Source organism: Panthera leo, chromosome D4 (assembly GCF_018350215.1).
Source record: "Panthera leo isolate Ple1 chromosome D4, P.leo_Ple1_pat1.1, whole genome shotgun sequence".
Lineage (NCBI taxonomy): Eukaryota > Metazoa > Chordata > Mammalia > Carnivora > Felidae > Panthera > Panthera leo.
Genome location: NC_056691.1, coordinates 33,974,573 through 34,002,412, shown reverse-complemented (window position 1 = coordinate 34,002,412; position 27,840 = coordinate 33,974,573). Strand labels below are relative to the sequence as shown.

Sequence of the window (27,840 nt, the reverse complement as noted above, 5' to 3'; positions counted from 1 at the left end):
GTCAGCCATACTTTCTTCCCTATATATCCTGCCCAGTAAGGATCAAATGAATCCTAACAGGGAATTCATTATCCACTAAATTCTAGCCACTCTCTGTGCTTGGGGCAGTGGTAATGAATGTGTTGTGGCAGGAAGGGAATATAAAGCCTCAATAGCTCTTCTGCCCCTGTACCTTCAGACCTGGCCATTACCCTTAGAACCACCCTGACTTGCCTGCTATGCTCTGCATTTCTCACTCAACCCCAGAGACCCTGCTCCTGAGCTTCTCTTCAGAGCCCTCACCCTGTTACTTGCAAAGAAAGAAAAAACAGGATGAGTTCATTTGATAGTCTCATGAATTCTACAGACACTTTTTTGGGAGGAGGCAGATTTTTAAGGACAGAACTACCTATTCATTCCTACTGAATATTCCCTGATTCTTTCCCTTAGTGTGATTAAATAACATCATTTAACCTTCCCCTTTCAAGATTTTAAATATGTTATTATGACAAACACCCCTTTAAGAACGGAAGTCTCTATTTAAGGAAATGTTAATCAGTTGAAAGAAACAAAGCCAATTAGTTACATGCTGTTAGTTTTGCTCCTCATTCGTCATATTTCCTTGATGTCTGCAGAAGCGGCTTATTCATTAGAATTAAATTAGACAAATGGCACCGTCATTTCTTCCCTTCACTTTTGTAGTGTGTAGTCCTTTCTGTGAATCGGTTTTAAGTTATTCTCAGTTGGCCAATCAAGTTACTGCAAATCTGAGTTGTCTTCTTAACCTTTAAGAATTTCTCATAAATTCCTTTCTTGCATGGATGTTACTAGTAGATTTCAGTGGTTCTCCCCCATTAATGTCTAGCTCTATCTAATATAGTGTACTAATGGGAGAATTTTGTCCTTGATAGAGCACGTTGTTAAAGTTGGTCAAACGTAGCTAACTGGTCTTGGTAGGGTCTGTCCCCTTAATTTAATAACCAAAAGTGTTCATTGGACTTATCACCTTGTCTTCAGAGAGCCTAGCAACTTGAAACCTGATATGGCATCAAAATATTAACAATCATTAAGTGCAAAGATACTGTGGATTGGTTATATTTATCAAGAAACAAACTAACCTCTTGGAAGCAAAAATCAGTCAGCAGTTTGTGACTCCTCTTGATTTGTGCAGGCAAGAATAATCTACTAGATTTTTAGAGCTAATGTCTGCATCCTGAGAATGCATCGTCTTTGAAAACAGCAAGTGAGCATGGCAGACGCTTTCTAGAATGTCAGCCATGCCTCTGTTCTGACTCATATGCATGTTTAGCTTTTCTGTTTTCCATTTAGAAAATAGACTTTCTGGGTTTAATAGTAATTTGACCTCTGCAGCGCCCAGCATTAGTTTAATCAAAGGTCATACTCTTCACTTGTCAAAAGGAGCTTGAGCAGAAATGCATTTGCAAAGCACAGTCTGGCAGCTTTAGTTGGATAGCAATGGCGGTTAGCTACAATAATGGAAGGGCACCTGTCTACGCACTGGTGACTGTAAAGTTTTAATGTTTTTGTCTCCATCGTTACATTCTTGATATTTCTTTTTTTTTTTTTTCCTTACACCACCTATAATATTTGGTGTATTTGCAAGTGTATCTCATGGGATAAACATGGGGATTTTGATTATTCAGACCTGAGGCTGTCATGTTGTGTGTCCTTTTAGTAGAAGTCTTTGTTTTATGCTTTTTATGCAGATTCTCTTCTCTTCCTATCCTCAGAGCCTGACTTAAATTTGAGTACTATCCATGACAAAAGAAAGCAGAAGATTCATTTGGTTTCTTTTACTAAGCTGAGATATTAGCAAAGAGGAAGTGGTGCTGTGTACTATTATATCCCTCTGAGAATAAACTTTTACTTGCCTCAAGCGTTTGTTGGAGTTATTAGGTTTGGTCTTCTCTCTTTCTCATTTCTTTCCTTTGGATGGCTGCCTAGACTTGACAGCACCAGTCTCAGAATTTGACCAGCCAAGATGATTATTTATGCAACAAACATACTTACTGAAGGAATTTTACTATAGTATCTAGAAACCAAACTTTGCATCATAGAATGATGGAATTTATCCTTTTTGTGGTTTGAATTTTGTGAGCAAATGTAGAAAACATTCACATCAGATCCCATAAGAAAATCATGATTTTGTCTGTGAAAGCTAATGTCTTAAAAAAAAAAAAAGTCTCTGTGTACAGCACTTGATATGCCTTTTGTTTTAATGCAGTGTGATCAGTTTCATTTCTTATTTTCAAATAATACATTTAAGGACTTTTCAGGGTTTTTTTGTTTGTTTTTGTTTTTTGAAGAATACCGAGTCACTGCAGTGGCATTTAGTAGGGATTAAGGAAACAGTCCCAGACATGAAGCAGATTCTAACTGGTTATTTTAATAAATTTTCCACAGTTCAAAAGGTTAATTTTGTTCACTGACCTCCTGTCTAAAACAAAATCTTTATAGTAACATCCAGGGGTTGTATCACTGGAACATTTGAATATTTGGGAATATTAGCATGAAGACTTCCAGGTATGACAGAAAATGAAAATGAGTTAGAAACATACCTGAACATTGGGATAGTAGTCACATTTCTTCCCTGATACAGGGATTTGCCTTCTGTGCTTTCCTTGTAGAAGTCAGATTTATGTGTTTAACAGTAATTTGACTCCTTAGCACCCCACTCTCCAGAATTTAGGAAGCCCTTGTTCTAGAAGCTATTGCTTATTTCTAGGGTGTCAGAAACTCCAAATTTCCCTCTTTTTTTTTTTTTGTGATGAGAAATAGGAAGCTATCTCTTAAAACATACAAGCATAACAAAACCCAGTACAGCAAGAATGGCATCCTGTATTCTAGATATATTTAATTTCTGATTAGTACCTAGATATTTTATATCATGGCCCTTTACCTCATTCGCACATTCTTGCAAGGAATTTCAAAACACAACTTAAAGGAGAAAACAGTTATTAAAATTCATTTTCATTAAGGGTGGAACATTTTTAAGCTATGTACTTTGAAAAGGAAGGTTCCCAAAATGAGTGTTGTAGCATTTGATACAGCAGTGAGATACATTTTATTTTTCCCAGGAAATTCCCTAGGAATTTTAATTGCATAATTATAATTTCCATATTAGATGGTGACAAGTGTGTGGTTATTATCAATTTGCATTGTTTGTAGCAGCAGAATGAAAAATATAAATACTTCTAATATCATTTTTGTTTGTTTCCAGAAAAGTGACATCAATGTGCAGAGTTTTCTTTTTTTTTTTTTTTTTTAATTCTTCTTACTGTTAGTCATTTCAAAACATTTTAAGTATTTCTAGCAGGTTTTTTAAAGTTTTTTTACATGTTTATTCTTCAGAAAGAAAGAGACAGAGTGTAAGCAGGGGAGGGGCAGAAAGGGAGGGAGACAGAATCCAAAGCAGGCTCTAGGCTCCAAACTATTAGCACAGAGCCCAATGTGACCCGAGCCGAAGTCCAGCACCCCTTACTTCCAGCATTTCCAGTAATCATCAAGTTTGTACTGCTACCCATAGATGTTGCAGGAGGTGCTGTTTCTAACAACAGGGACCCATGTTCCCATCAGTTCCACTCTCACCAAGTTGAATTTGCTGATGAGGTAGAGACTCCTTTCCCAGCACTAATATTACAGACATGACTCTCTCTATTCTTTGTTCTCTCTCTCCTAGTGGAGATAATACACTAACCTAGAAAACCTCAGAATTGGAAGGGATCTCTGAAAATAATTTATTTTACATTTCATATTTTTATAATTTAGAAACAGAAAAGTTAGGCATTTTGCCCCCAGGATGTTACATCTACATTATGGTAGATCTAGGATGTGGGTCTGTCTTCCTTGACTTCAGGAAAACCAAGATGAGAGTCAGAACACACCATTAAGCCAACAAGAGCATTACATGGGAAACATGAAAACAAGGCAGAGAAAATAATGGTGTTGAGCAAACAGTGATGAACTTTGTTGTTTTCTTCTTCCTTAAGGTTTAAGGATTATTTTCAAATTAAATGTTAGCTATAGTTACTTAAAACCACTTTTCAATAGAATTTCACTGAAAAATAGTAAGAGAGAAAATTTGTAGATGGGATAAGAAAATAGAAAATGAAATGGAAAAGATGGTTTTGAATTTAAAAAATTTCAAAAAAAAAAAAAAGAGAGAGAGAGAGAGAGAGAGGGTGGGGTGCCTGGGTGGCTCAGTTAGTTAAGCATCTGACTCTTAGGTTTCAGCTCAGGTCATGATCTCACGGTTCATGAGTTTGAGCCCTGCATTGGGCTTTTTGCTGACGGCACAGACCCTGCTTGGAATTCTCTCTCTCTTCTTCTTCTCTCCCTACCCCTCTCCCACTTGTGTTGTCGCTCTCTCTCAAAATAAATAAATAAACTTAAAAAAAATTTCTAATTGCAACAGAATTGTAAAAACTCAAGGATGCAAGAAAACTATGAAAAAGTAGGAAAAATAATGAATATACCTCCCCCCTAAACCACCATTAGTGTTTTAGCACACATTGTCCTGTGTTTTGGGGTGCATTTTTCTTTATTGTCTGATACCTCTCATATATAATTTTGTATGATGCTTTTGTGGATTATCATTGAATCATAAGTATTTCTCATGTCATATTACAAAAAGTTTATCAATATAACATTGGCTATTTCTAGAATGTTCTGTCATCATGCTATAGTTCATTTCACTGTCAATGCCAATTTTATTTGATATTGAGGGTATTTATATAGTCTTTGCTAAATTAATGATATAATGAAGATCTTTGTGCATAAATGCCCATCTACGTTTTATTAAATTCTCATATAATAGATTTCTGGATCTGGAAATGCAAGATGGATAATAAGTAGGTTTTGAAGAGGGAGGGTGAATGTTAGGAATATCTTAAGGAAGTGGAAGACATTTAAAAAGTCTCTAACTTCTGGCCTTTTATCTTTAGGAATCTTTAAGTTTACATCTTTTGGGTTTTTTACAAAAATACCTTATTTTATTTTGTTTATTTTATTTTGTACTGTATTGTTTTATTTTTTTAATTTTTATTTTTTTATTTGTTTACTTTTTGCTATAACTTTGGTGGCTTCTTGGCTCCTCTTTTATATAAATTGTGAAGTTAAGCTTTAAGTAAGGCAGCTCACACTATCTGGGTTAGAGAGTCACTTTACCGTTTTTCCCTCTTTCTGTTTCTTGCCAAACCTTCTAATTCAGGGCTATATTTCTTGTCCCTTTATAATTTCCTAGAATTTCCCTTAAATGTCACTAATTTTAATGGCTTACCAGTGGCAATGCTGCTTTCTGGCAGTGCCCTGATAGCAGCATCAAAGCAAAGAGCTAAAATTTTACTCACTTTGATTGATGAGCTCATTTTGTTACAGAGGACAAATTGGATTTTTTTTATACTGGTAATAAAAATTAATGTGTGATGTTGCTTTTCAGATGTTATTGGATCTCTGCCTTAATACAGATTTCAGCAATAAAAGCATTACCAGATAACTTGACCAGAAAGTTACCTCCCTCCCCTTTAAGCTACCCTTACAAGTAAAAGTTGCTTTTCTAATTTTGTAATCCAGGTGTGTGCATGTAGGTATGTATATATGTATTGGCCTAATTGGGGTGGAGGGCTGTGGGGACAGCAATGGCAGTAGGACAATGCTTAGTGTTTCAATTTTCCATCTAATTGCTATGTTTATTTCTTTGTATTTCAGCACCTCCAAGATTTACAAGAACTCCTGTTGACCAGACAGGGGTCTCTGGCGGAGTTGCCTCTTTCATTTGCCAAGCTACAGGAGACCCAAGACCTAAAATTGTCTGGAACAAAAAAGGAAAGAAAGTCAGCAATCAGAGATTTGAGGTATTAGGTCCATTGTTCTGTTTCTCTGGGGGGAAATGTATCCACTATATCTTTGGTTTGTATATTACTTGCTTGTTTTACTTGATATAAAGTGCTATAATCACTGAGATACGGCATTCTTTTTGTTGCTTGTGTTGGAAAACTTAATTCTAAATGACTCTTTCTAAAAGGGAATTTGGGGGTTCAGGTGACTAACTTTTGTATTTAATTGTACCCGGCTCAAAGTGTTCCTGGTATCCATCTGTTAGCCTCATCCTCAGACTGTTCCCTCTTAAAATTGCAATATGGGAGTCTCACATCCTCTCACAGCCAAGTCTATAATATGAGTGACAACTTCCTATGCTATCAGCTCTTATTGAATTATGTACTTGTCCCTGGCCAAGCTTATAGATAGACAACTGGATGGTACAGGCCAACTAATTTAACTTCATCTGAACCTACCTCTGTTGCTGGGAATGGGGTCAGTTCCATCCAACTCTATGGCTTTGGAATGAGGGAACAATGTTTTCCTATAGGGAAATCAGATGCATATAACAAGGAAGAAGGGGAATGGATACTGGGCAGCCAATGAAGTTGTCCACTACACCTCACACCTGTGTTTTACAAGTACCATAAGCTAAAATGAGAAATTAGCTCCAGTGTGTTAGTCTAAGCACTACTCTGGAAGAACATACCCAATCAGGTTGATATTGCAGTTAAACCTATTAAACAAATTACTCAGGAAAGCTCAGTGTGTTGAAGGTTATGAAGCGTAATTCAGATATTATTTTGGGTGTTTTTAAGGAGATTAATGGTACAGAAATTTGCAGAGGAAAATTGGAAGAAGCACACAATACCATGCCTGAGATTTAAGACTTAAAGAGGAGTGGTTGATTCTTAGGAAATACCAAAACCTCCAAACTGCCCCAAATTGTAAAAGTCACTTTCTCTTACCTGAGTTTCTGACATACTTTATAGCCTAATGAATAGTTAGCAAATTAAAGGCCGTTTCTAGTTAAAAGAAACATAGCAAGTACAAAATTCAGAACATTTTCATTTTACTCATTTTTCACCAGTTTTCACAGAGCAGTAAATGGTCCAAATGCATAAAGGGTATAACTAATTATACCACCAAAAATTGAAATGTGCACTCTAGTTTACAAATGATAAATGTAAAATTACATTTGTTTGAAAATCAAATACCTACAGTGATTTAAACATAAAAAAATCTTAAGATTTGAGAAATAGTTCTTATATCATGTAGAAAGTGATGTGTGTGTGTGTGTGTGTATGTGATCTTTAGTACTTTTTTTTAGTTTAAATGAAATTTCATTTTTTGTTAAAGAGGAGTTTGACATCATACTTCCTGTTGACAATAGCTTCTTGACAAAATATTGTAACCAAGATTAAATTTAATAGTAAACATTCCAAAGCATGAGCTCTGCTCATTATATAATTCCTAATGAGAGTCATATAAACACAGCCAAGGAAAATTAATTATTTTTACATGAAGCACCTACATCAAATAGTGTTGAGTCTTGGGTTGAGAATCTTTAAAACCTGGAATAGTATATATGCATTTTTTTTGTTTTGCTAGTTTATAAAGTCTGGGAGAACTCTAAGTGAACTCTCTTCTTCTATCTCCAGTTGTAAATACAATGTCTGGCCTAGAGTAGGTATACAATTGATACTGGATATTAAAGAAGGTTTTCAAATTGGAAATTATAGCACTAGCCCAATGTGTAGTATATTGGTTGTTTGTTGAAAGAGGATTGGTCTAACTCCAGGAAATAGTTCAGAAATGTAAGCACACAGTAAAACAATTAATCAAAAGTGATTAAGAGAGTAGATTCTGAGATTTATCACAGGAAGAATTTTTTTCTTTTTATTGTATCTATGTAAGATGATGGATATTAATTAAACCTATTGTAGTAATCATTTCACATATTTGTAAATTAAATCATCATGTTATATGACTTACACCTTAAACAGTGATATTTGCCAATTATTTCTCAATGAAAAAAATCTAAATTTAAATTGCCATTAAGGATGTTTAAGCCTTTCTCTACAGTAAGCTGTGAGATGTTTATAAGTATATACGTATTTTTACTTATGACACAGTTGGCTAAGATTGCAGTAACTATGAAACCTTTTACTCCCAAGATGCATAGTGGATTCATTCTAAAATGTATGCTTAATAGAGTTGAAAATAAATCATAGTGCATTGAGAAGTGGTACATTTTGGCTATCTTTGTGAATTTAAAACATTAAGTGGAATGCAGAAAGTACTTAAAGTGGATATATTTTAAAAACATCCAATCTCTTTCTTCCATATGTTGACATAAACACATTTACACACAAAATCTGGGATTGAGCATCCCAATAAATGTATTTATAAGGCATTCTCAGTTCATAATTTAGGCACATGGAAGTATTAGTCACAGGGAAATGCCAAAAACAAAACAAAACAAAACAAAAACAAAAACACTAAAACCAGAAAGCACAGCAACTAAGTGAGCAGCTGAAAGAACACAGTACAGTTATAGAAAAGATAAGTAGAGGACTACACAGTTTTGTACTCATGTTTATCAATATCATCATCATTATCATTTTTAAGTAGTTCTTGAATTAGCTGACAAATATCTAGGGCTGCTAAACTGTTTCAGAGTACAGTCCAAAATGATAGTGAATTCAGGCTTACTCTTTAGTACATTAATTTTCTGCCCGGTGAAGCAAGCCTCCATTTTACCGCAAGAAAGCCCTAAAAATGCAGAAAACGCTAAGCTAGAACAAATACTGCAATGATTTATGGCAAAATTAATGCATGCCATCAGTCTCTTGGGTTGTGAAAGCCATCTCGTTGGCTGCCTAAGTATTAGATTTATGCAGTTTCTCTTCATGGTTTTCTCATCTATACTGTTCAGGATGAAACACTTTAAACGAGCAGCCCTATCTCTGGTGGCACACATTATGTCTTCACCTTACAGTCCAATTATTGAGAGGATCCACATATCTATATGTGCTCTCAAAGACAGAATAATTTGAGAAAGTTATCCATCATAGCAGCAAGTCTCTTGCAAAATTAATAGGGTCAAATTCCCCTGGATACACATACTAGACTATTTCCGTTAGTACATTGTCAATGGTTTTCAGTAGACTTTGCATTTGTAGCTGCATGTCTTTCCCCTTGTTCAGAAGAAGATTCATTAAATTAAACCAATTACTCTGTTTTGCTGCTGTGTATCAAAATTCAGTCTTAAAGTGCTGCTGTGTTGATTCTGAGCCTAAAAACTGGCTCACCACTGTATTAAGAGGTTTAGCTGAGAGGTAGACGATTGTAACAACACCTGTGACAGCTATTGTCTCCTCTAATAGGTAATAGAGTTTGATGATGGATCTGGATCAGTTCTCAGAATACAACCTTTACGGACTCCGCGGGATGAGGCCATTTATGAATGTGTGGCCTCGAATAACGTGGGAGAAATAAGTGTATCCACCAGACTCACAGTTTTGCGTGGTAAGTAATCAAATACAAGGTTGTTGCCTGCGTCATTGTTGAAATTCTGTATCCCTGGTGTTCTTTTGTAGGACCACTAAAAAGAGTAGGATTGTCATGACAGTTAAATGGGAAATGAATTTAAATACAATGTTTATAAGGGTAAAGCCTTTAAACAGAGTGGGTGCCTTTTTTCACGAGTCTTGAAATAATCCTAACCAGGGAGAGAAAAGAAAATCACAGAGAAGTGCTGATTTCCAATGCCAGATATTGTGATTTTTGGTACTGTGCCTCGAAAGGAAACAGGGCCTGCTAGTCTTTTGCATGTTAGCATTGCTTATGTATGGATTTTTTTGTACCAAGGTTGGGAACTACTTTCTGCGGATTACTACGTTTGACCTGGATGTTTGCAAAATTAAAGGAGCGTCCTCTACCTAAAGAGTAGTTCCTCTTAAACAGAGGAATTGAGAAAAAGAAAGACACCTTTCTTCTTTATGTCAAAAAATGTGTTTTTATTTTACCCTTTTATATTTTTTGAACTACCATCTGTTAAGGCAAAGTGAATGGAAACAGTGTGTCCCCATATGTGTTTTCAGCTATGTGGCTTATGCAGTTTGAAATGCAAAGTATGAAATGACTTCCCAAATTTCCAGTACTAAAAGTGTAACTACTTTCTAGACTTTCCTTAGAATGGCAGTACTAGAGAATAAAGGCTAGTGATTAATAATAGGCTGTTGTATGTCTCTAAGTCAATAATTTTTTTGTAGAGATAAGAATATCATCTGAATTAGCTTACTGGTAGTTGACCTCTCCAAACTAGTACTCCTGTGCCTTTATCTCTTTTTTTCTCATACACAATTTTATTTCTTTGTTTATTTTGAACCTCACTTTGCTTAATTCCACTACTTATGTGAACAGACTTTCTTAAGATGAAGTTTATTTATTTTGAGAGGAGGAGTTGGAGGGGCAGGGAGAAGGAGAGACAGAATCCCAACCAGACTCCACCTTGTCAGCACAGAGCCTGATGCGGGTCTTGAACTCACGAACCATGAGTTCATGACCTAAGCTGAGATCAAAAGTCAGATGCTCAACTGACTGAGCCACCCAGGCTCCCCCAAAAATGTTTAAATAATGTAAATATGTTACTAAGTCTCAGGAGAAATACTGACCAACTTGATATAGATCTTTTAAATGAGCATAACAGAACGCTGCTTAAAAAAACTTAAGTCAGATTTGGGCTACATTTCTGTCCATTATGACAAGCTACGTTTACATACAGCATTCTCATCCTCCTATAAATACATCTAGATGTTGATAAAATATATCTGAAAATAAAATTAAATGCATGATTAGGCTTGCAAACAAGAAAGAAGTTTCCAGGTGCTATAGACAAAGAGAGAATCTCCAGAGAATAGACAATTTATAATCTCATAAGCCAAGATAATAACCAAAAGGACCATATGCTTTATGGCTGGTGTGTTAGCTCTGCAGCACACAGGCCTACGTAAAATAAAGTGAAAGTAAGAAGAGCTAGATCAGCTCTCTGCATAAAGGTGAGAATTCTAGCACTACTTCTATGGTGCCATCCTCAGAACTTAGAATCAAACATCAAAACTGGTCAGATACAGTGACTCACACAGTGTGAAACAGGCAGCCCTGTAGGTACTCACCCCACAGAGATGCTCCCACAACTCAGGATATACAACCCTAGACAAGGTCATTCATTCTCAGATGGGCTCATAACTACCAGTTCTAAAGCATGAAAGCCAGTTCTAATTCATGAAGGACAGTAAGCGCAATCAATGAGAGTAGAAATTATGATCTGATGAAGTGCAGATAATGAACCATATGAATGAGTTTGGAAAGAAATGCATTTTAAATATTTGAAAAGGTAATGGAAAGACTAAAATCTCTCAGGCAAGAATAAGATCTAAGGGGGGAAAAAAGAACGCATGGGAGTTGGAAGTCAGATTTTAGAACTGGAAGGAATCTTAGAAACTGTTTGTAACATTTACTACAAAATATATATACATATGTGAATATCCGTATATGTGTTCATATAAACTTAGATAGTAGGTGTGAACATCGTAGAATAAGTTCTTCAGGTGTTCATATATGAAGCAAACTCAGACTAATTTGTTGATTTTCTTTTTACATTTTAATCTTCATTTCTTCACCTAGTTTAGAACTAATGCTGTTATGCAGAAAGTGTATTACAAAGGTGGTAAAGTAAAATTTATCACAAACCCTTCCTATTTCCTTGAATTCACTCCTTAAAAGGAAGCAATGACAGTCATTTGGCTTGACTTAATCTTCATGCATGTGATGAAGAGAGTAACAAAACTTGGAGTAAAATACCACTGTACTTAGATTTTCACATGGATTTGTATTTTCTTGCCTCGCAGCTGATCTACTCATCTACTTTTATTCAACTAGCTCTCACATAAAACAAATACACTTGAACATTTTAATATGATCTTAACTTCTGTGTGAATATCTGTCATATGTAAGTGCATTTGTCTGAAAATTTATGATTCTAGTAAAGATAGTTAAACCTTTTTTTTTTTTAAAGGCTATGTTTAGCAGTTTTGGAAATGTTTCATGAGAAAAACTCAAAGGTATTTTGGATAATGGAAAACTAGTCTAAACATAACTTAAAATAGAAAACTTTTCCTATATCCCTGTGGGATGAAATAAATGGAGCTGGGAATTATCTTTGTCTCCGAGGGCTACCTCTTTGTTTAAAATTTCTAAATAACTAATCATAATTCCATTAATGATAGTCTGGAAAAAATATTCCAGTAGCATAATCACATTCATAGAATATGGGCAAGGTGAACAGTTAGTTGAAATGAATGTGAAGAGTTTCCTACTACCATTGATGAGCTTTGTGCCCATTTTAAGTTCACTTGGTTTTGGAAATCACCTTGGTAGATACTCAAGTTCTCTGCTCTGCAGTTGGATCAGCCTGCTGTACACTTTCAGTCAGTGGCTCTCATCAGACGCCCATTTCATCCACATGGGTCATTTACTGTTTCCCTACTTTGCTGACAATGCCAAAAATGTGCCAACTGTCATGATGGGTTTTGTCTAAGTGGACTGGATGGAGATCACTAATTTATTTTACACAGGCTACTAGAGAACCTAATTAATTGGAGATTTAAACATCTGAACTGTGTGGCTAATGCAGAAGACATTGAAACAATACTCTGACCACCCGTGTGCATTAAGGGGAGTATTTCAGGGGAAAGTTTCCCTCTGTAGCTCTGTTCAAATTGCCCTAGCTCTGAAAAACTGTTTTCATAAGGAATGATAACTATAAGCTCAGGCTGAACATGCCCTGGAATGAGATATTTAGGCAATTACCATTTATACACTGTGCACTGTAGTTCATAGAAGAAGTTGTAGGAGAATATGGAGTTGGATGCAGTACTTATGGCCTCTAGGTCATATTTTAATTTTTGTTTTTTGGTTTTTTTTTGGCTGCCCTGCATGTGGAGACACAGGCAAATACCAATTCCCTCTTTCTGTAGTACTTTAGGACACTGAGCATATCTGTCATACACATGTTTTCCCTCCTAAGCAGAACTTTAACTGAAGGCTTCAGATACCACTGAGGGGTTATTAAGGGCTGAGACTTACCTAATTATAGAATTTGAAGGACTTTAGATTACAAATTAGGCTTTCAAGGGCACGAGTAGGACCAGAGAGGGTATTTTAAGAAGAGGATCATTATCCAGATGGATTTAGTTCTTTCTGAATCTTTGGTTCACTGGTCGTAATTTCTTACTGGCCAAAGATTATTAGGGGGAAGTCTTGTAGTATAAATTCATATAATGATAAATGGAATTGAAAATGTTATCTCAGATACATGTTACCAGCACCAGGGCAGAGAAAGTGAGATATTACCAATTTTGCATGTAACTGTCTAAGTGTCATGTTTCTAGAATTTAGATATTTTTTAAGAAGTAATCAGAAAATACACATATTATTGGCATCCAAAACAGCATGTAATACATTATTCTTTTAAGTTTAGTGGATTGTTTTTGGAGACTTGTCCATTCCCAAATAGCACTGCCCCCCAAAATACCACTAGCACTACCACAACAAAACAGTGTCTAATATATAATACTGTTGCTCTTACCTACTTAAAGGAGACTTTTTCATACAACACAAATAAAGTAAAATTGCTGTCTGAAAAATTTAGTTAAGGGGCACCTGGGTGGCTCAGTAGGTTAAGTATCCGACTTCAACTCAGGTCATGATCTCACAGTTCCTGAGTTTGCGCCCCGCATCAGGCTCTGTCCTGATAGCTCAGAACCTGGAGCCTGCTTCGGATTCTGTGTCTCCCTCTTTCCCTGCCCCTCCCCTGCTTGCACTCTCTCTCTCTCTCTCTCTCTCTCTCTCTCTCCCTCTCAAAAATAAACATTAAATTTTTATAAAGTTAGTTAAGCAAATATTACACAATCTAATTACCTAGTTTTGCAGATACATTTTATGAAGCAATACTTAATGTTTACTCCACGCAAATGCATCGTATTTTATGAATGGCCACCATCAAGACATGAGACAAAATACAAAGTTCTCACTTTGTAATCACAGGTAATTTGAGTTCCAACTATAGTTTTGTCCCAACATAGCTGTGGCATCTTGAACAAATGTGTTAACTTCCCTACTTTCCTGTTCATTTTATTCTCCTTCCTCCTCTTCTACCCCCTCTCCTCCTTCTCCTTCTTCATCTTCATTTTTATTATTGTTATTATTTTTTTTTATCTTCACATGCACAGAGAAGCCAAAGACATTGGACTAGGATCACTCAGATCTCTTTTCTTTAGCTTTCTCGATTCAGTGACATGCCTGTTTCATAATCCAGTTCTTGCAAGATGGAAAAAATATGCTTCCTGAAGGTAACTGTTACTGAGATAGTAAAACACACAGTGAGCAGTTGCATGAGACAGAGAAGGCATTTCATTGGGAAATGGAGAGAAATGTTTGCATAATATGTCGGTTTCAAAAAAATGTAAGCCGTTATGGCAGTTGTTAAAAAAACAACAACAACTTTTACAATCTTTCGGGGAGAAAGCAGTCGCCTCTCTCCACCATTGTGCAGTACCCTGTGATCAGAATTAGCATGTTCATTACAGTCTCATTTTATTAATGCCTCTTTTTGAAGATGAACACAGTTGTCCCCGCTGTGAAAATGGTACTTTGCTGTTTATGTTATAAAGTGGTCTCGGCTGGGGATCCAGGCTAGGAACATTAAAGAACAAAGCACAGCTGCTTGACTGTCACACAAAAGGATTTTTATGAAAGACAGAAACAAAAGGAAGGGTGGCCAACACAGAACAAACTTGCTGACAATTATGGTACTGAGTGAAGATTATTTGAAAAGGCTTATAAAATAGTTGAGTAGTTGGAATAAATTGATAACAACATGATAAAGCCTTCCTGTGTACTCCCTTGCGGAAAAGAGGAGGTGGTGGGCAAAGCCACGTAAGTACACAGAAACTTCTGACTTTTGGACTTGTGGTCCTAAGAACTTATAAATAGCTGTTCTTTACGTGTTAGTGTTCACCAAGGCAGAAGCCCATGCACACAGGTCCTTGGGACCGTTGTAAGGAGAGACATTAAAACAAATAATATTTGGGGCGCCTGGGTGGCTCAGTCGGTTGGGCGTCCGACTTCAGCTCAGGTCACGATCTCGGGTCACGATCTCGCGGTCCGTGAGTTCGAGCCCCGCGTCGGGCTCTGGGTTGATGGCTCAGAGCCTGGAGCCTGCTTCCGATTCTGTGTCTCCCTCTCTTTCTGCCCCTCCCCCGTTCATGCTTTGTCTCTCTCTGTCTCAAAAATAAACGTTAAAAAAAAAAATTGTTTAAAAAAAAAATATTTGGGAAAAAGTGCATTTGTGAGCTGAGGCATTTTCCTGCTTCCTTGTGGTCAGTCTTTTAAGGATTATTGTGTTGGTGATGCGTGCCGCTTTCTTTGGATTGTTATCACTAGTTTTTCCACCCTGGGATTGTCTTAAAGGACTCAGAGAGAATGAGTGCACTTGTAAATCTCAAGTGAGATTTTAGTGTTAAGTGAGAACAATTTTTTTTTTCTTTTGCCTTCATATTATTTTTAACTATTTTAAAATGAATATTAAGTCATGTGAGTACTTACTATTGATTGGCTATTAATGGCACTATGGAAATGTCCAGCTGGAAGGGAATTTAGTGTTTACCTAGCCTTATCTCTTATTTTTGATGTAAGAAACCAAGGTCTAGAGAGTTTGGAATGATTTTTTTTTTTTTTTTTTTTTCTTTCTTGGTCATACAGCTAAGATTTTCTTTGGGTTTTACCCAGTCAAAACTAAGCCCTGCTCTATTATGATGTGACTATGTACTGTAGCCCTTGGGTTATTTACTTTTGATGTAGTTATAAAAGATATTTTCCTGGAAGAACAATGTTCTTTCAGCTGATCAGCCACAGACAAACATGACATAAATGACAACAGTACTAATGTGCCATGGTGTCAAAAGGGTGGAAAAGTCCTACATTGATGGTGCATCATGGGAGGGAAGAGACTTCTGAATTGAGGCTTAAAGAATATAGGATTTTATCAGGCAGAACTAGTGTGAGAAAGTATGAGGAATACAGAAAAGCTTCATGAACATAGTTGCATAGATAAGAAATTATTAAATATTTGGACAGTGGATAGGAGTGGTATATTAGGGTTCTCCAGAGAAATGGAATATAAAGAGATTTATTATAAGAAGTTGGCTCATGTTTTTAAGAAGGCTTAAGACTCCCAAGATCTGCAGGGTGAGTCGATAAGCTGAAGACCCAGGACAGCTGATGATAGTCTAAAGGTCAGCAGGCTGGGGACTCAGGAAAAGCCAAGGTTTCAGGATGAGTCTGAAGACAGGAATAAGCTAATGTCCCTTTTGGAAGGCAATTAAGCAGGAGGAATTCTCTTACTGGGAGGAGGGTCATCCTTTTTATTCTATTCAGACCTTCAACTGATTGCAGGATATCCACTCACAATAGGATAGGCAATCTGCTTAACTGGGACTATTGATTTAAATGTTAATCTCATCCAAACATCCTTACAGTAATAAGCGTTGGCCAAATATCTGGGCATCTAATGGCCCATTCTAGTTGACATATGAAATCAACCATCACAGGTGGGTATAAACAATAGTAGGTGAGAGTAGAGTAGAAGTAAAAAAAGAGTAATAGTAGAAGAAAATGAGCTTGGGACATACTTCATTGGCTAAAGAGAGCAAACTATACAAGTGAGAAATCATGTGACTAAATTAGCATAATCTGTCTCTATGAGTAGAAATTTGGAAAGAGGTTTGCTAAAATACTTAAAGTAATACAATTCATAGTCCTTTATGCATAATTGATGTTTATACTTTAAAACTGGATATTTGGTTGTCTTTCACTAATATCATTTGAACAATTAAAAAATATCAGTTTCCTGGCTTTCAAATTAGTTTGATTTTAAGCTACTAAATAAGATGTAGTTTTAAAAGTTGTACATGCATAATTTATTGGGATTTAGGTCATACATATACCAACTGTTCCATCTCGGGTTTAATTATCAAAATCCTAAATACATATCTCCTTAAAAAAGCATGTAACCTCTTTTATTAAAAAACAGTAACTTGTGAATTAATGCCACACAGGTATGGTGACATACATCCTAATATTCTTAGTATGTTTTATTTTATTTTTTAAATTTTTTTTATGTTTATTTATCTTTGAGAGAGAGATAGAAAAAGAGCGCAAGTGGGGGAGGTGCAGAGAGAGAGGGAGACACAATTCGAAGCCAGCTCCAGGCTCTGAGCTGTTGGCACAGAGCCTGATGTGGGGCTCAAACTCACCAGCCATGAGATCATGACCTGAGCCGAAGCTGGATGCTTAACCAACTGAGCCACCCAGGCTCCCCCTTAATGTGTTTTACTAAATAACAGGACAACTTAAAAACTACCTTATCTGTGATCTTTCTAAATGAAACTGTGTTTTAACTTACATATCAAAACTTTCCATGCCTTATTTTTTTGTATCTTTAAGGTTTATCTTTGATTGTTAAACTTCACCCTTGCATTACTTATTTTCACACAATGAAAAAAATGTTTTTTTTCTAACAGATATAGATCATAAATGTGCCCCATTAAATTTTTTCTCATGCTTGATGATATGTGTGTTCAGATTAAAAATTTGGTATCAGTGAGTGTTTTCTCAGAAGAGATCCTACATATTTTTAAAGTATAACACCAAAAGTACTGTTTAAAAAATGAAGCTGTTTATCATGCGTGACTAGAAAATCAATATGAACAGTTTTCAGTGGCATGCACACTTTGTGTGTGTGTGTTCATTTAATTCCATGGGTATCCACAGATCTGTCATTTATCAGCAACCAGAAAAATCAAATATGCTAGAAAAATATTGTGTCATAAAAATTTATGGATTTTAATAAAATTAGTTATTAATTATAAGTAGTTAGACATTGTATAGTTTAACCAGAAATTCTGTTGGGGAGGTATATTTGTGTACATATATACATGTGTGTGTGTTGTATGGTCAGTGTTTATATATAGTGTATGCATGACCTGTTTAATTTGCCTCATAGCACTTTCTACCATGTGAAATTATACTCAATTTCTTGAAACTTATTTTATGTACCTCCCCCTTTTGTGTATAAGCTCCATTACATTTTTCTCTGGCCTAGAAATATTCCTAGCATTTACTGGGCCCCCAACAAATATTTGTGGCATGAATGTATACATATAAAGAAGGATGACTAGATATGGTTAGGTAAACACATATGATGCACCATTTGGACAGGAATTAATCTCACTTTACACATAAAGGAAGAAAGTGATCATTACTCCAATGGCCATTATAGGATAGAGGGTGAATTTGAGAACCAGAAAATCAGTGCAGACAGAAGGGTAATTTCAAAAAGAGATTGTTGAAACCGAGGGAACCCTCTGCTATGGAATGGGAATGTTCTTTGTAGCCAGGTAGACATGGGTTTATATTGAGTCTGTTTCTGATTCTAAGGGTTTAGATACATTACCAAGTCTAAACTTGAATCTCCTCATATTTTATTTTATTTTATTTTATTTTATTTTATTTTATTTTAATATGAAATTTATTGTCAAATTGGTTTCCATACAACACCCAGTGCTCATCCCAACAGGTGCCCTTCTCAAAACCCATCGCCCATCCTCCTCTCCCTCCCACCCCCCATCAACCCTCAGTTTGTTCTCAGTTTTTAAGAGTCTCTTATGTTTTGGCCCCCTCCCGCTCTAACCTTTTTTTTTCCCTTCCCCTCCCCCATCGTCTTCTGCTAAGTTTCTCAGGATCCACATAAGAGTGAAACCATATGGTATCTGTCTTTCTCTGTATGACTTATTTCACTTAGCATAACACTTTCCAGTTCCATCCACGTTGTTACAAAAGGCCATATTTCATTCTTTCTCATTGCCACATAGTATTCCATTGGGTATATAAACCAGAACTTCTTTATCCATTCATCAGTTGATGGACATTTAGGCTCTTTCCATAATTTGTCTATTGTTGACAGTGCTGCTATAAACATTGGGGTACAAGTGCCCCTATGCATCAGTACTCCTGTATCCCTTGGGTAAATTCCTAGCAGTGCTATTGCTGGGTCATAGGGTAGATCTATTTTTAATTTTTTGAGGAACCTCCACACTGTTTTCCAGAGTGGCTGCACCAGTTTGCATTCCCACCAACAGTGCAAGATGGTTCCCGTTTCTCCACCTACTCACCAGCATCTATAGTCTCCTGATTTGTTCATTTTAGCCACTCTGACTGGCGTGAGGTGGTATCTGAGTGTGGTTTTGATTTATATTTCCCTGATGAGGAGCAACATTGAACATCTTTTCATGTGCCTGTTGGCCATGTGGATGTCTTCTTTAGAGAAGTGTCTATTCATGTTTTCTGCCCATTTCTTCACTGGATTATTTTTTTCGGGTGTGGAGTTTGGTGAGTTCTAGTATCCAAAATCTATAAAGAAATCTCCTCATCTTTAGAGCGGAGAATAATCCTATGTTTTTAGCATTGTTTTTAGAAATTAATGGCATACATGTGTAAAGCATGTGGCACAGTGATTCAAATATAAAAGTTGCCGAAAAATGGTCATTTCCTTTCTTCTCCCTTAATTATCCCTTTGAAGTCGAACTGTTTGGTTCAGACCTCTTGTCCACTGCTGAATCCTTAGCATCTAGGGCAGTGCCTGGCACATAATAATTTAGTAAATGTTCATTAAATGAATGCATGGCTACTGTGATGGAAAGGGAAGATCAACAATCCTGGCAAAGAAGTTTACTCTGGCTTATAAAACATTGTTTTGTGCAAATGACTAAAAATCGACTTTGTACATGAAAATAAGATGATAGGAAAGCCTGAAACTATGTATTGTGTTACCAAGTTATTTGGAATGACTGAAGATTATGTACTGGTGCAGTGCCCTTTAATATGAAATACCAAGAATTTTTAGCTTCTTTTTTCCCCCCTCTTACATTTGTGCCTAATGTTGTATTAATACATATTCCCATGGTGTTTGGAACGCTTGTACGCTGGTAACTAATAGTCAATTTTTGGATTGCCTATGTCCGAGTAGGGTGATACTTAATATATGACCTTGGTTCTGTGACATCTGGACTGCCATAGGTCACAGAACAGATGAAAACCTATAATTGTTTTTTGTCTTTAATGTCTGTGAAAATGCAGCATCATTAGTTATATGTTTTAGAAGAAGCAAGAATATTTCATACATCATGTCAATATTTAAAGAGGTAGTGAAGGGGCGCCTGGGTGGCTCAGTTGGTTAAGTGTCCGACTTCGGCTCAGGTCACGATCTCGCGGTCTGTGAGTTCGAGCCCTGCGTCGGGCTCTGTGCTGACTGCTCGGAGCCTGGAGCCTGTTTCAGATTCTGTGTCTCCCTCTCTCTCTGACCCTCCCCCGTTCATGCTCTGTCTCTCTCTGTCTCAAAAATAAATAAACGTTAAAAAAAATTTTAAAGAGGTAGTGAAAAAGGTTTTGTTTGGTTGTTTTTTGTTTTTGTACTCTACATGATCTGTGCTACCACCTTTGGTGTAGCAGGTGATGGCAGGTGTGGTTATGAGTTCAGGTTCTTCCAGCAGACAGATCTGCATTCAAATTCTGACTCCACAATTTTCTCTGTGGCTATGTGCAGATTTCTCAACTTCTCTGAGCTTCAGCTTCTTTATCTGTCAAGTGGAGATAGTAAGAAAATCTAGTACCTAAACTAGAAAGAGGGAATACAGGAGATGATCCACATAAAGCTTTCTAGCAAAGTGCCAGACACTCAGTAAATGTGAATATCATTATCCTCACCAATATTATTACTACCAGTACTATTATTATAATTACCAATAGTTAATTTTAAATTATTTTGATTAAAGATCATTGCCATACATGTGAAGTAGAATTTTCTGATGCTGGCAGAACTATCTTTCTAAGCCTATAAAAATGAATAATTTTATAGTTGTTAAGTCAGGCTGCCTTGTCCACTAAATAATAATCCTGTTGTTCAGATGTATGAGCCACCATTCGACCTCTTTGGCCCCACAGAGTAGTTGAAATTTGAACGTCATCCTGTTGTAAGTGATTGGGGAGTGTATTTAAGAGAAAAAGAGATGAAGCTTTTCTTTTATCCTTAGAACAGTTATCTCCATGCTTAGACTGGAGGTTTTAAGAGGTCAGGGCTTTGTCTGGTTTAAGATTGAGCACGCAGCACCATGCTTGACATGTTGCAAGTTTTCAATAAATATTTGTTGACTTAGTGAACAAATGACAAGTTTAACAAAGAAGTTGCTAATTTTTTTTTTTTTTATTTCAGAACTACTTCATTTAAGGTTTTATTAAAAAAAACACCTCAAAAATTACTGGTAACTGAATATGCTGTTTCCACATTTAGGATAAGCACACAGTGCACAAGATGCAATTTATGTTATTTCATGAATGTATTCATTTGATAATATGGTTCTCCCTTATTCCATAAGGATTCTGTTAAGGGTTGGGAATAAAAAGATGGAACAAACTTTACCACCACCTGCCTTCAAGGAAGCTACAATCTCTGACAAGAAACCATAATTTTGGTTAAAAATGAAAGGCAATTATACATATAATACTGTGGTTGAGGATAATGAAGTATATTTTTAGAAGTGTGTTCATTAGAATTCCGCTTACACCTTTCTAAGCTAGTACTTGTGTAAGAACTAATGTCTCCTTGAGTATTCCATCAATATGACAGTAAGGTTTGTTGAAATATAAGATGTGTTTGACACATGAAGCTTCAGCTGACAGAAAAATTAAACTCATCTTTTTTTTCTGAAAAGGAAAAGTGTTCTGAGAGAAAATTATATTTTATTCGTAGTATGATTTGGGATATACTTTGCTTGGGTTTTGAGAAAATATGGTGCAATAAAAAAACGTAAGTCATTACCTTCAAAGTAATATTCCCATTTGTTTCTTTCCCAACTAATAGTGAAAGAAATTTTTATGGCTACACTTACCATTTTTTATGACTCCTTTTTGCTCTAGGTGGAGATGACAAGGCAGACCTAAATATGAAATGATTTTAATAAAATATCTTAAAACATCTTCTCCCTCAGAAGACTTCATTAAACAAAATTGATTTTCATAATAAAATATTTATTTATTAACAAAAATGGGAGGTTAGATATTTTTACCTTAGAGGAAAAGCCATTAGCATATACTCAAAAACAGGAACATTCTTACATTCATAGATATTTTGCTTCGTAAGGCCTAAGTTGGGTCAGAGCCCCGTACCCTAAAGGATCTTCCGTTTACATTCTGGTTTTATGCATGTCATTATATCTTATGATGACAGCTCTGAATTTCCAGGTATTGCCCAGCCTGTTGTAAACTGACAAGGAGTGCTACAGCTGACTTACAGGGCAAGGAGGGGGAGGGGGGTCCCATGAATCTTTGCAGCAAGGATGCATTAATAAAGTTAGCCTCACTGGCTCAACAGCAAATGGAATTCCCTCATCTCAGCTTACAAACAGATAAATCATCCCCTAGGAGAAAGAGTCCACTTTGACTTAAATTATTTTTCACAATAATTTACCACAAACCCGCTATAAAGAGCCAAGGAGGATGCTTAATGCTAGCCAGAAGGACTGGGGTTTGGGCTAGTCTTATCTTAATTTCCTATCAACATGTTTAAAATATGGCTCTGATAATTTAAAAAGAAACAAAAAATGTCGATGTGGTATGTTTTAAGCAGGCCTTGCTAACTACATGTAAACAGCATTGATCAAGCTCAGGGACCATTCTTCTTGTCTCCTTCAGTGATAAATCCTTAGTCAGAGAACCCCACCAAACCATTGCTGTTTTCGGGTGCCAGAAAATCTATTGAGAGTGGTGGAGGGGAAGTGATCTGGTGTGGAGTTGAGGTAGAGACAGATTTACTCTGGAGCTAAGGAAGCTTCAGTGTCAAGGCCCTTGCTTGCTTGGGAGGGCCCAGTAGTATGTTCAGTTGATTGTGTGTTTTTTTTTTCTAAAATTTGTGAAAGTAATATCTTTGCTTTCATTTTTATAAAGTAGGTCTGATATCTAATATTTTATAAACTTCAGATTTTACAAAATCTGGCTCTGCCACTGAGATAAAACTAAGGGAAAATTGTTGTCCACATCAATGCGTGGATGTGAGTCTAATGTAGAAGAGCTAATGTCTTTCCTGACTCTCCCTCCATTGATTGGCACAGAATTAAAAGGATTTGCCTAGTGTTTATAATCCTGAATTTTTAAGTTTATGAAGAATATCTTAGCTTTGTTTCTTTCCTCTTCTTTTTAACATACAATAGTACTCATGCAGTGAATGCAGACTGCTCTCTCTGGTAACAGGTACACTCTACACTTTACACAGGGATTAACTGAACTTAATCTGGTAATGCTTTTATTCCTTCATTCTAAAAAGCTGGTTTTTCTATTGCATCTTCCATCTGAATATCACCACCATGACCATCACTGAGGCAAAATAGTCTTTTCTGCAAGACACTGCATATTCATAATTTGAATATAATCTAGTTCTAATGTTTGGTGTCACTAATTACTAATATTTAGCAACTGAATTTCTAAGCTTATTCTCTGTGAGAATACATATTTTTTTCTCTGTAAAAGAAGAGATAATGAGAAGGGCAGGAGTGGTTGGGGCTGTTTCCTTAAAGTGTTCTTCTATGAAATGAATATTTAAAAGATATTCAGGGATTAAAAAAGGTCCTTTTTTATTATTGGATAAATAAATAGATAAATAAGAAAAAAGAAGGAAAAAAAAGAGAAGATTCCTGCAGAATTACTAATCACCAAGCTTGGAGGTCAGCTTGGGGATGTATGAATTTTAGTATGTAAGCATTCCCTCTGTTAGATCTAGAAAGATCCTTAACCCTGAAAGACAAGGCTGCTAAATACTTGACTGGCTAGTAAGGAAAGGTCCAAGTTCACAGGGACCAAAGTCCAGAAGTTGCCTGACCAAAATATCATAGATACTAAATGGAGTCTATTTAGGTGTTCTGACTCCAAATCCTTTTCTCTATTGACTACTTCATGTTCTTCTGTGATGCTGTATTACAAAGAGTACAGTTGAGTATAAAGTATCATGGATGAGTATTAAGGATTGATTTTTTGGGTCTCTATTACAGGAATCAGAACGTGTGAAAAATATCTTAATGGTATTAAGAGTGGCCACTGGGTTGGTTGTTTAGGGACATTTAGTCATCATCCTTGAGTTTCTCCTTAACAAGTGTAGAAAGAGAGTGGTGACAACATGAAAGGGTGGGATGTTGTGGAATGTAAGAGACAGATGTAAGAATGTAAGAGATGAAAAAAAAAAAAGAATGTAAGAGATGGATGCAATGAAAATGCATTAACAATGCATTAAAAAGTGTTCACTTTAAGGAAGACTTAGGGATCCCAAAGGCTGATTACAAAGGTGCTTCCTAAATCTGGGTCTGAGGCAGCCATAGGAAGTTAGAAGGTCAGTGTTAGTCATGTGAATTGTGGGAACTGAGTTGATTTTCTCTTTAAAACCTCTGGTTGATGGAACTTACCAAGATCCCTTACTATCAATCTGGTAAGCTAACAAGAAAATTGTTCAAAGAATCATGACTTTGTAAACAATATGTTTTCATGAAAATGAATAGCCCAGATTCAGTTTGTTTATTCTTTTCGAATATTATCAGTTACTAGAGTTGCTGAGGTAATTGGAAAACACCAAGCCCTTTGTACTTACAGTCTTTATTCAATCTTTATTAGAGAATAGGGGGCATGGTAATCTCTTTTTCAGAGCGCAAGTATCTTACTAGTATAGGAAAATATTCTCTTTGCTGTACCCCACTGAGGGCCATTTTGTGAAGTAAGCGTTCTTTCATTATCTGTCTTGAACAGCAGTTGGTAGAAGCTTTATGTGTCTTATTGTTGAGGAGGTGACTTTAAATTCTTATTTTAGGCCAAAGCATCTGCAAATTAAGACTGCAGAAAGCAGCAGTGAGAAGATCCTCACAGTTCAACTCAGTTGGACAATTCTTCATTACACTGACAATTTAATTGGGTGTAAAAAGAAATGGCAATTTAAAATCAAGGTCTTTAAGTGGGACAACCTACCAGTTTCAAAGTTAGTATTTAAAAAAAAATCAGCAAGACTCAAAGAAGGTACATCCTTAGTTCTCTAGTTACTTCCTATTGAGTATGTTCTGTGCTGAAATTACCCAATCAGATGTGCCTTTTAATGGCAAATTTGCAAAAGAGTTTGAAGTTGAAGAGCAGAAACTGAATTCAACTTTTTGTGCCTGCACATAGACACATATAAAAATGTTTATTTTTATGGAAGTTTATTCATTCAGAGTTTATTGTTATTTTGGTGCTTCAATGACTATCAGTGGTTCTAATTCAAGCAACGTGGATGTTTTTAGTCCTTTATTTTTAAATAGGAATGAAATCGGTATTGCTTATCTCATGAGGGAGAGGTTGTGTTTGACTTATCCATGCTTGTATCCCCAGCACCATACAGTGGGTGCCACAGAGTGTGCACTCAAATATTTGTTGAGACAACATGTTGAGTAAACTTTACAAATTGCTTAAGTGACATATCTGAGGTTGGCTGTAGCCTATTTATTTCTAATAATAACTTCCATCTATCAGGTTTTCTGCACATCCATTTCTCCAAAATGATACTGTAGTTGGTTCTCCTGAGAACTATAAAACTTTCAACTGCTCTCAGATTATAATAGGGTACTCTGTAGTTGAACCCTTATCAGAGGCACATGGCAGACAATTCCCTTCTCTACTTCCTTTTCCCTTCTTTCTTCTCTCTCTTCCTTCTTTCCACAAATATTTTAGATAATTATAATTACTTGCCATCCATTTACTTTACATCCCAGGAGTCACCTAAATGTCATGAATTCTCATATGGAAATATATCTATTTCCTTTATGAAGAGGGACCAGGTTGAAAAGAAAAGTATTTTTAAAAATGAATATTTTGGACAAAAGCTACAGAGAGTAGAGGATGGTTGTGCTTCTGAGCTTGTTTGAATAAATGTCATTTTATACACTGATAGTCCCCAATTAAACCATTGCCAACTAGATTATTTCTAAATAAGAAAATGGCTGTGTATGTGCCAGCTGAAGCTCTGGGTCAGTTTCAGATTAGCTGGCGAAGGTAGTCTCAGCAATGCAGAGGACATAATCACTCCAGGAAGACTTAGTGCACCTAAATTGTTAGCATGTTTAATCAGTAATTCAGAGGAAACAAACCAAACAAACAAATAACAACAACAAAACAACTAAGAAGGAAACTTGCCTACACCCTCTGTAATAACAGTCTTATCTCTGTTAACTCTAACAGTCTTACCTCTCCCTTGAAAGATAGTTCTGTGTTTGCGATAAACTGAAAATAGGGTATCTCCATTTGAGTCAGGTTAGATCTGATAGGAACAATCCACAACCTTTTTTGATGAGAAATGGTGAATTCCTTTTCACATTTGCCATCACCAATATTTCTGTTAAACATAGATTGTGGTTGAGTGTCACTTCTATGTTTATGACTCTTTATTCAGTCGTCCATAGGATCTGAACAAAGGCATTGATATGTTCAATTCTGAGATGCTCTGTTCTTTAACACATTGCCTTTAAAATTCCATGAAAAGATGATTGCTATCAAACTTATAAAGCGAAGTGTTGATTTTAAATACAAAATACTGTTATGAAGACGACCTATTTGATGAAATTTTAAAAGTGGGATTTTTACCTAACTCATCTGCCAGTAAATATGAAAAGTTCCCTAACATTTCAGCAGTCTTGTAAGCTTAGTGGGGACACTTGTTTTTTTGACAATTCATTGGCCCATGGAAATTTGTTTGATTTGTAATTATGGTCCAGTACCTAAAATAACTTTAATTTCTCAAATAATTAGAAAGTCTGAATATGACTTTTCATGATAATAGTATATGTCAATACTAGATTAGAAATTCACTTTTATACCTTTGATGTTGCTTAACTCTCCTTTATAAAATATTAAGATTCTTATTTATAACCCTCTTTATAAATTTTGGGGGAAAGTGTGTGAACAGCAGAAAATGAATGATTCAGATGGTACTAAATTAGTCAAAATTATTTTCTCCATGGAGGTATGATCAAGACTATGGATGCAGCACAGATTAACTAAAATATATCGATGTTTTATTGAACCTATAATTTGCATTGATTCCATGTTGAAAATTTTGAGCAATTCTCTTTGGAATGAGGTAAAGGAATGAAAATCTTCATTTTCTTGTAAGAACACATTTATTATTTGAGGCAAGCATTTTCCTAATTGATTTTGTTTTAAATGCCAAATTAGTGTTTTCCTAACTTTGAGTTATAATAAAGCTGTTAAGCAGAAGACCCAAAAAGGCACTGAATATATGTAGATAGCATGCTGGATTTTGTGTGTAGGAAATTCACTTAAAACCACCTTGGTCTTGAGGTGCCCAGGTGGCTCAGTTGGTTAAGCATCTGACTCTTGATTTTGGCTCAGGTCATGATCTCAGGGTTCATGAGTTCAAACCCCACATCTGGCTCCGTGCTAACAGTGCAGACTCTACTTGGGATTCTCTCTCTCCCTCCCTGTCTGCCCTTCCCCACTCTGTCTCTCGAAATAAATAAATAAACTTAAAACAATTTATAAAATCATCTCGGTCTTATTATCTCTGAGGCCAGTTTGTTAAGTGATACTTATGAAAACAAAAAAGTAAACTTTTAAAAAAAAATTTTTTTTTAATGTTTATTTATTTTTGACAGAGAGAGAGATACAGAGCATGAGCGGGGGAAGGGTCAGAGAGAGAGGGAGACACAGAATCCAAAGCAGGCTCCAGGCTCTGAGCTGTCAGCACAGAGCCTGACGTGAGCCTCGAACTCACAGACTGTGAGATCATGACCTGAGCTGAAGTCAGACGCTCAACCGACT

General features: G+C 36.1%; 1 protein-coding gene across 3 annotated transcripts in view; it reads left to right on the top strand.

The window, feature by feature from the left end:
• The window catches only part of PTPRD (protein tyrosine phosphatase receptor type D), a 516,904-nt gene that overhangs the window by 199,491 nt on the left and 289,573 nt on the right, over positions 1-27,840 (top strand). For all 3 annotated transcript variants that reach the window (XM_042912355.1, XM_042912354.1, XM_042912356.1), the window contains exons 3-4: positions 5,707-5,852; positions 9,207-9,348. In XM_042912355.1, coding sequence (XP_042768289.1) covers positions 5,707-5,852; positions 9,207-9,348 — 288 coding nt within the window. The remainder of the gene's footprint in view (positions 1-5,706; positions 5,853-9,206; positions 9,349-27,840) is intronic.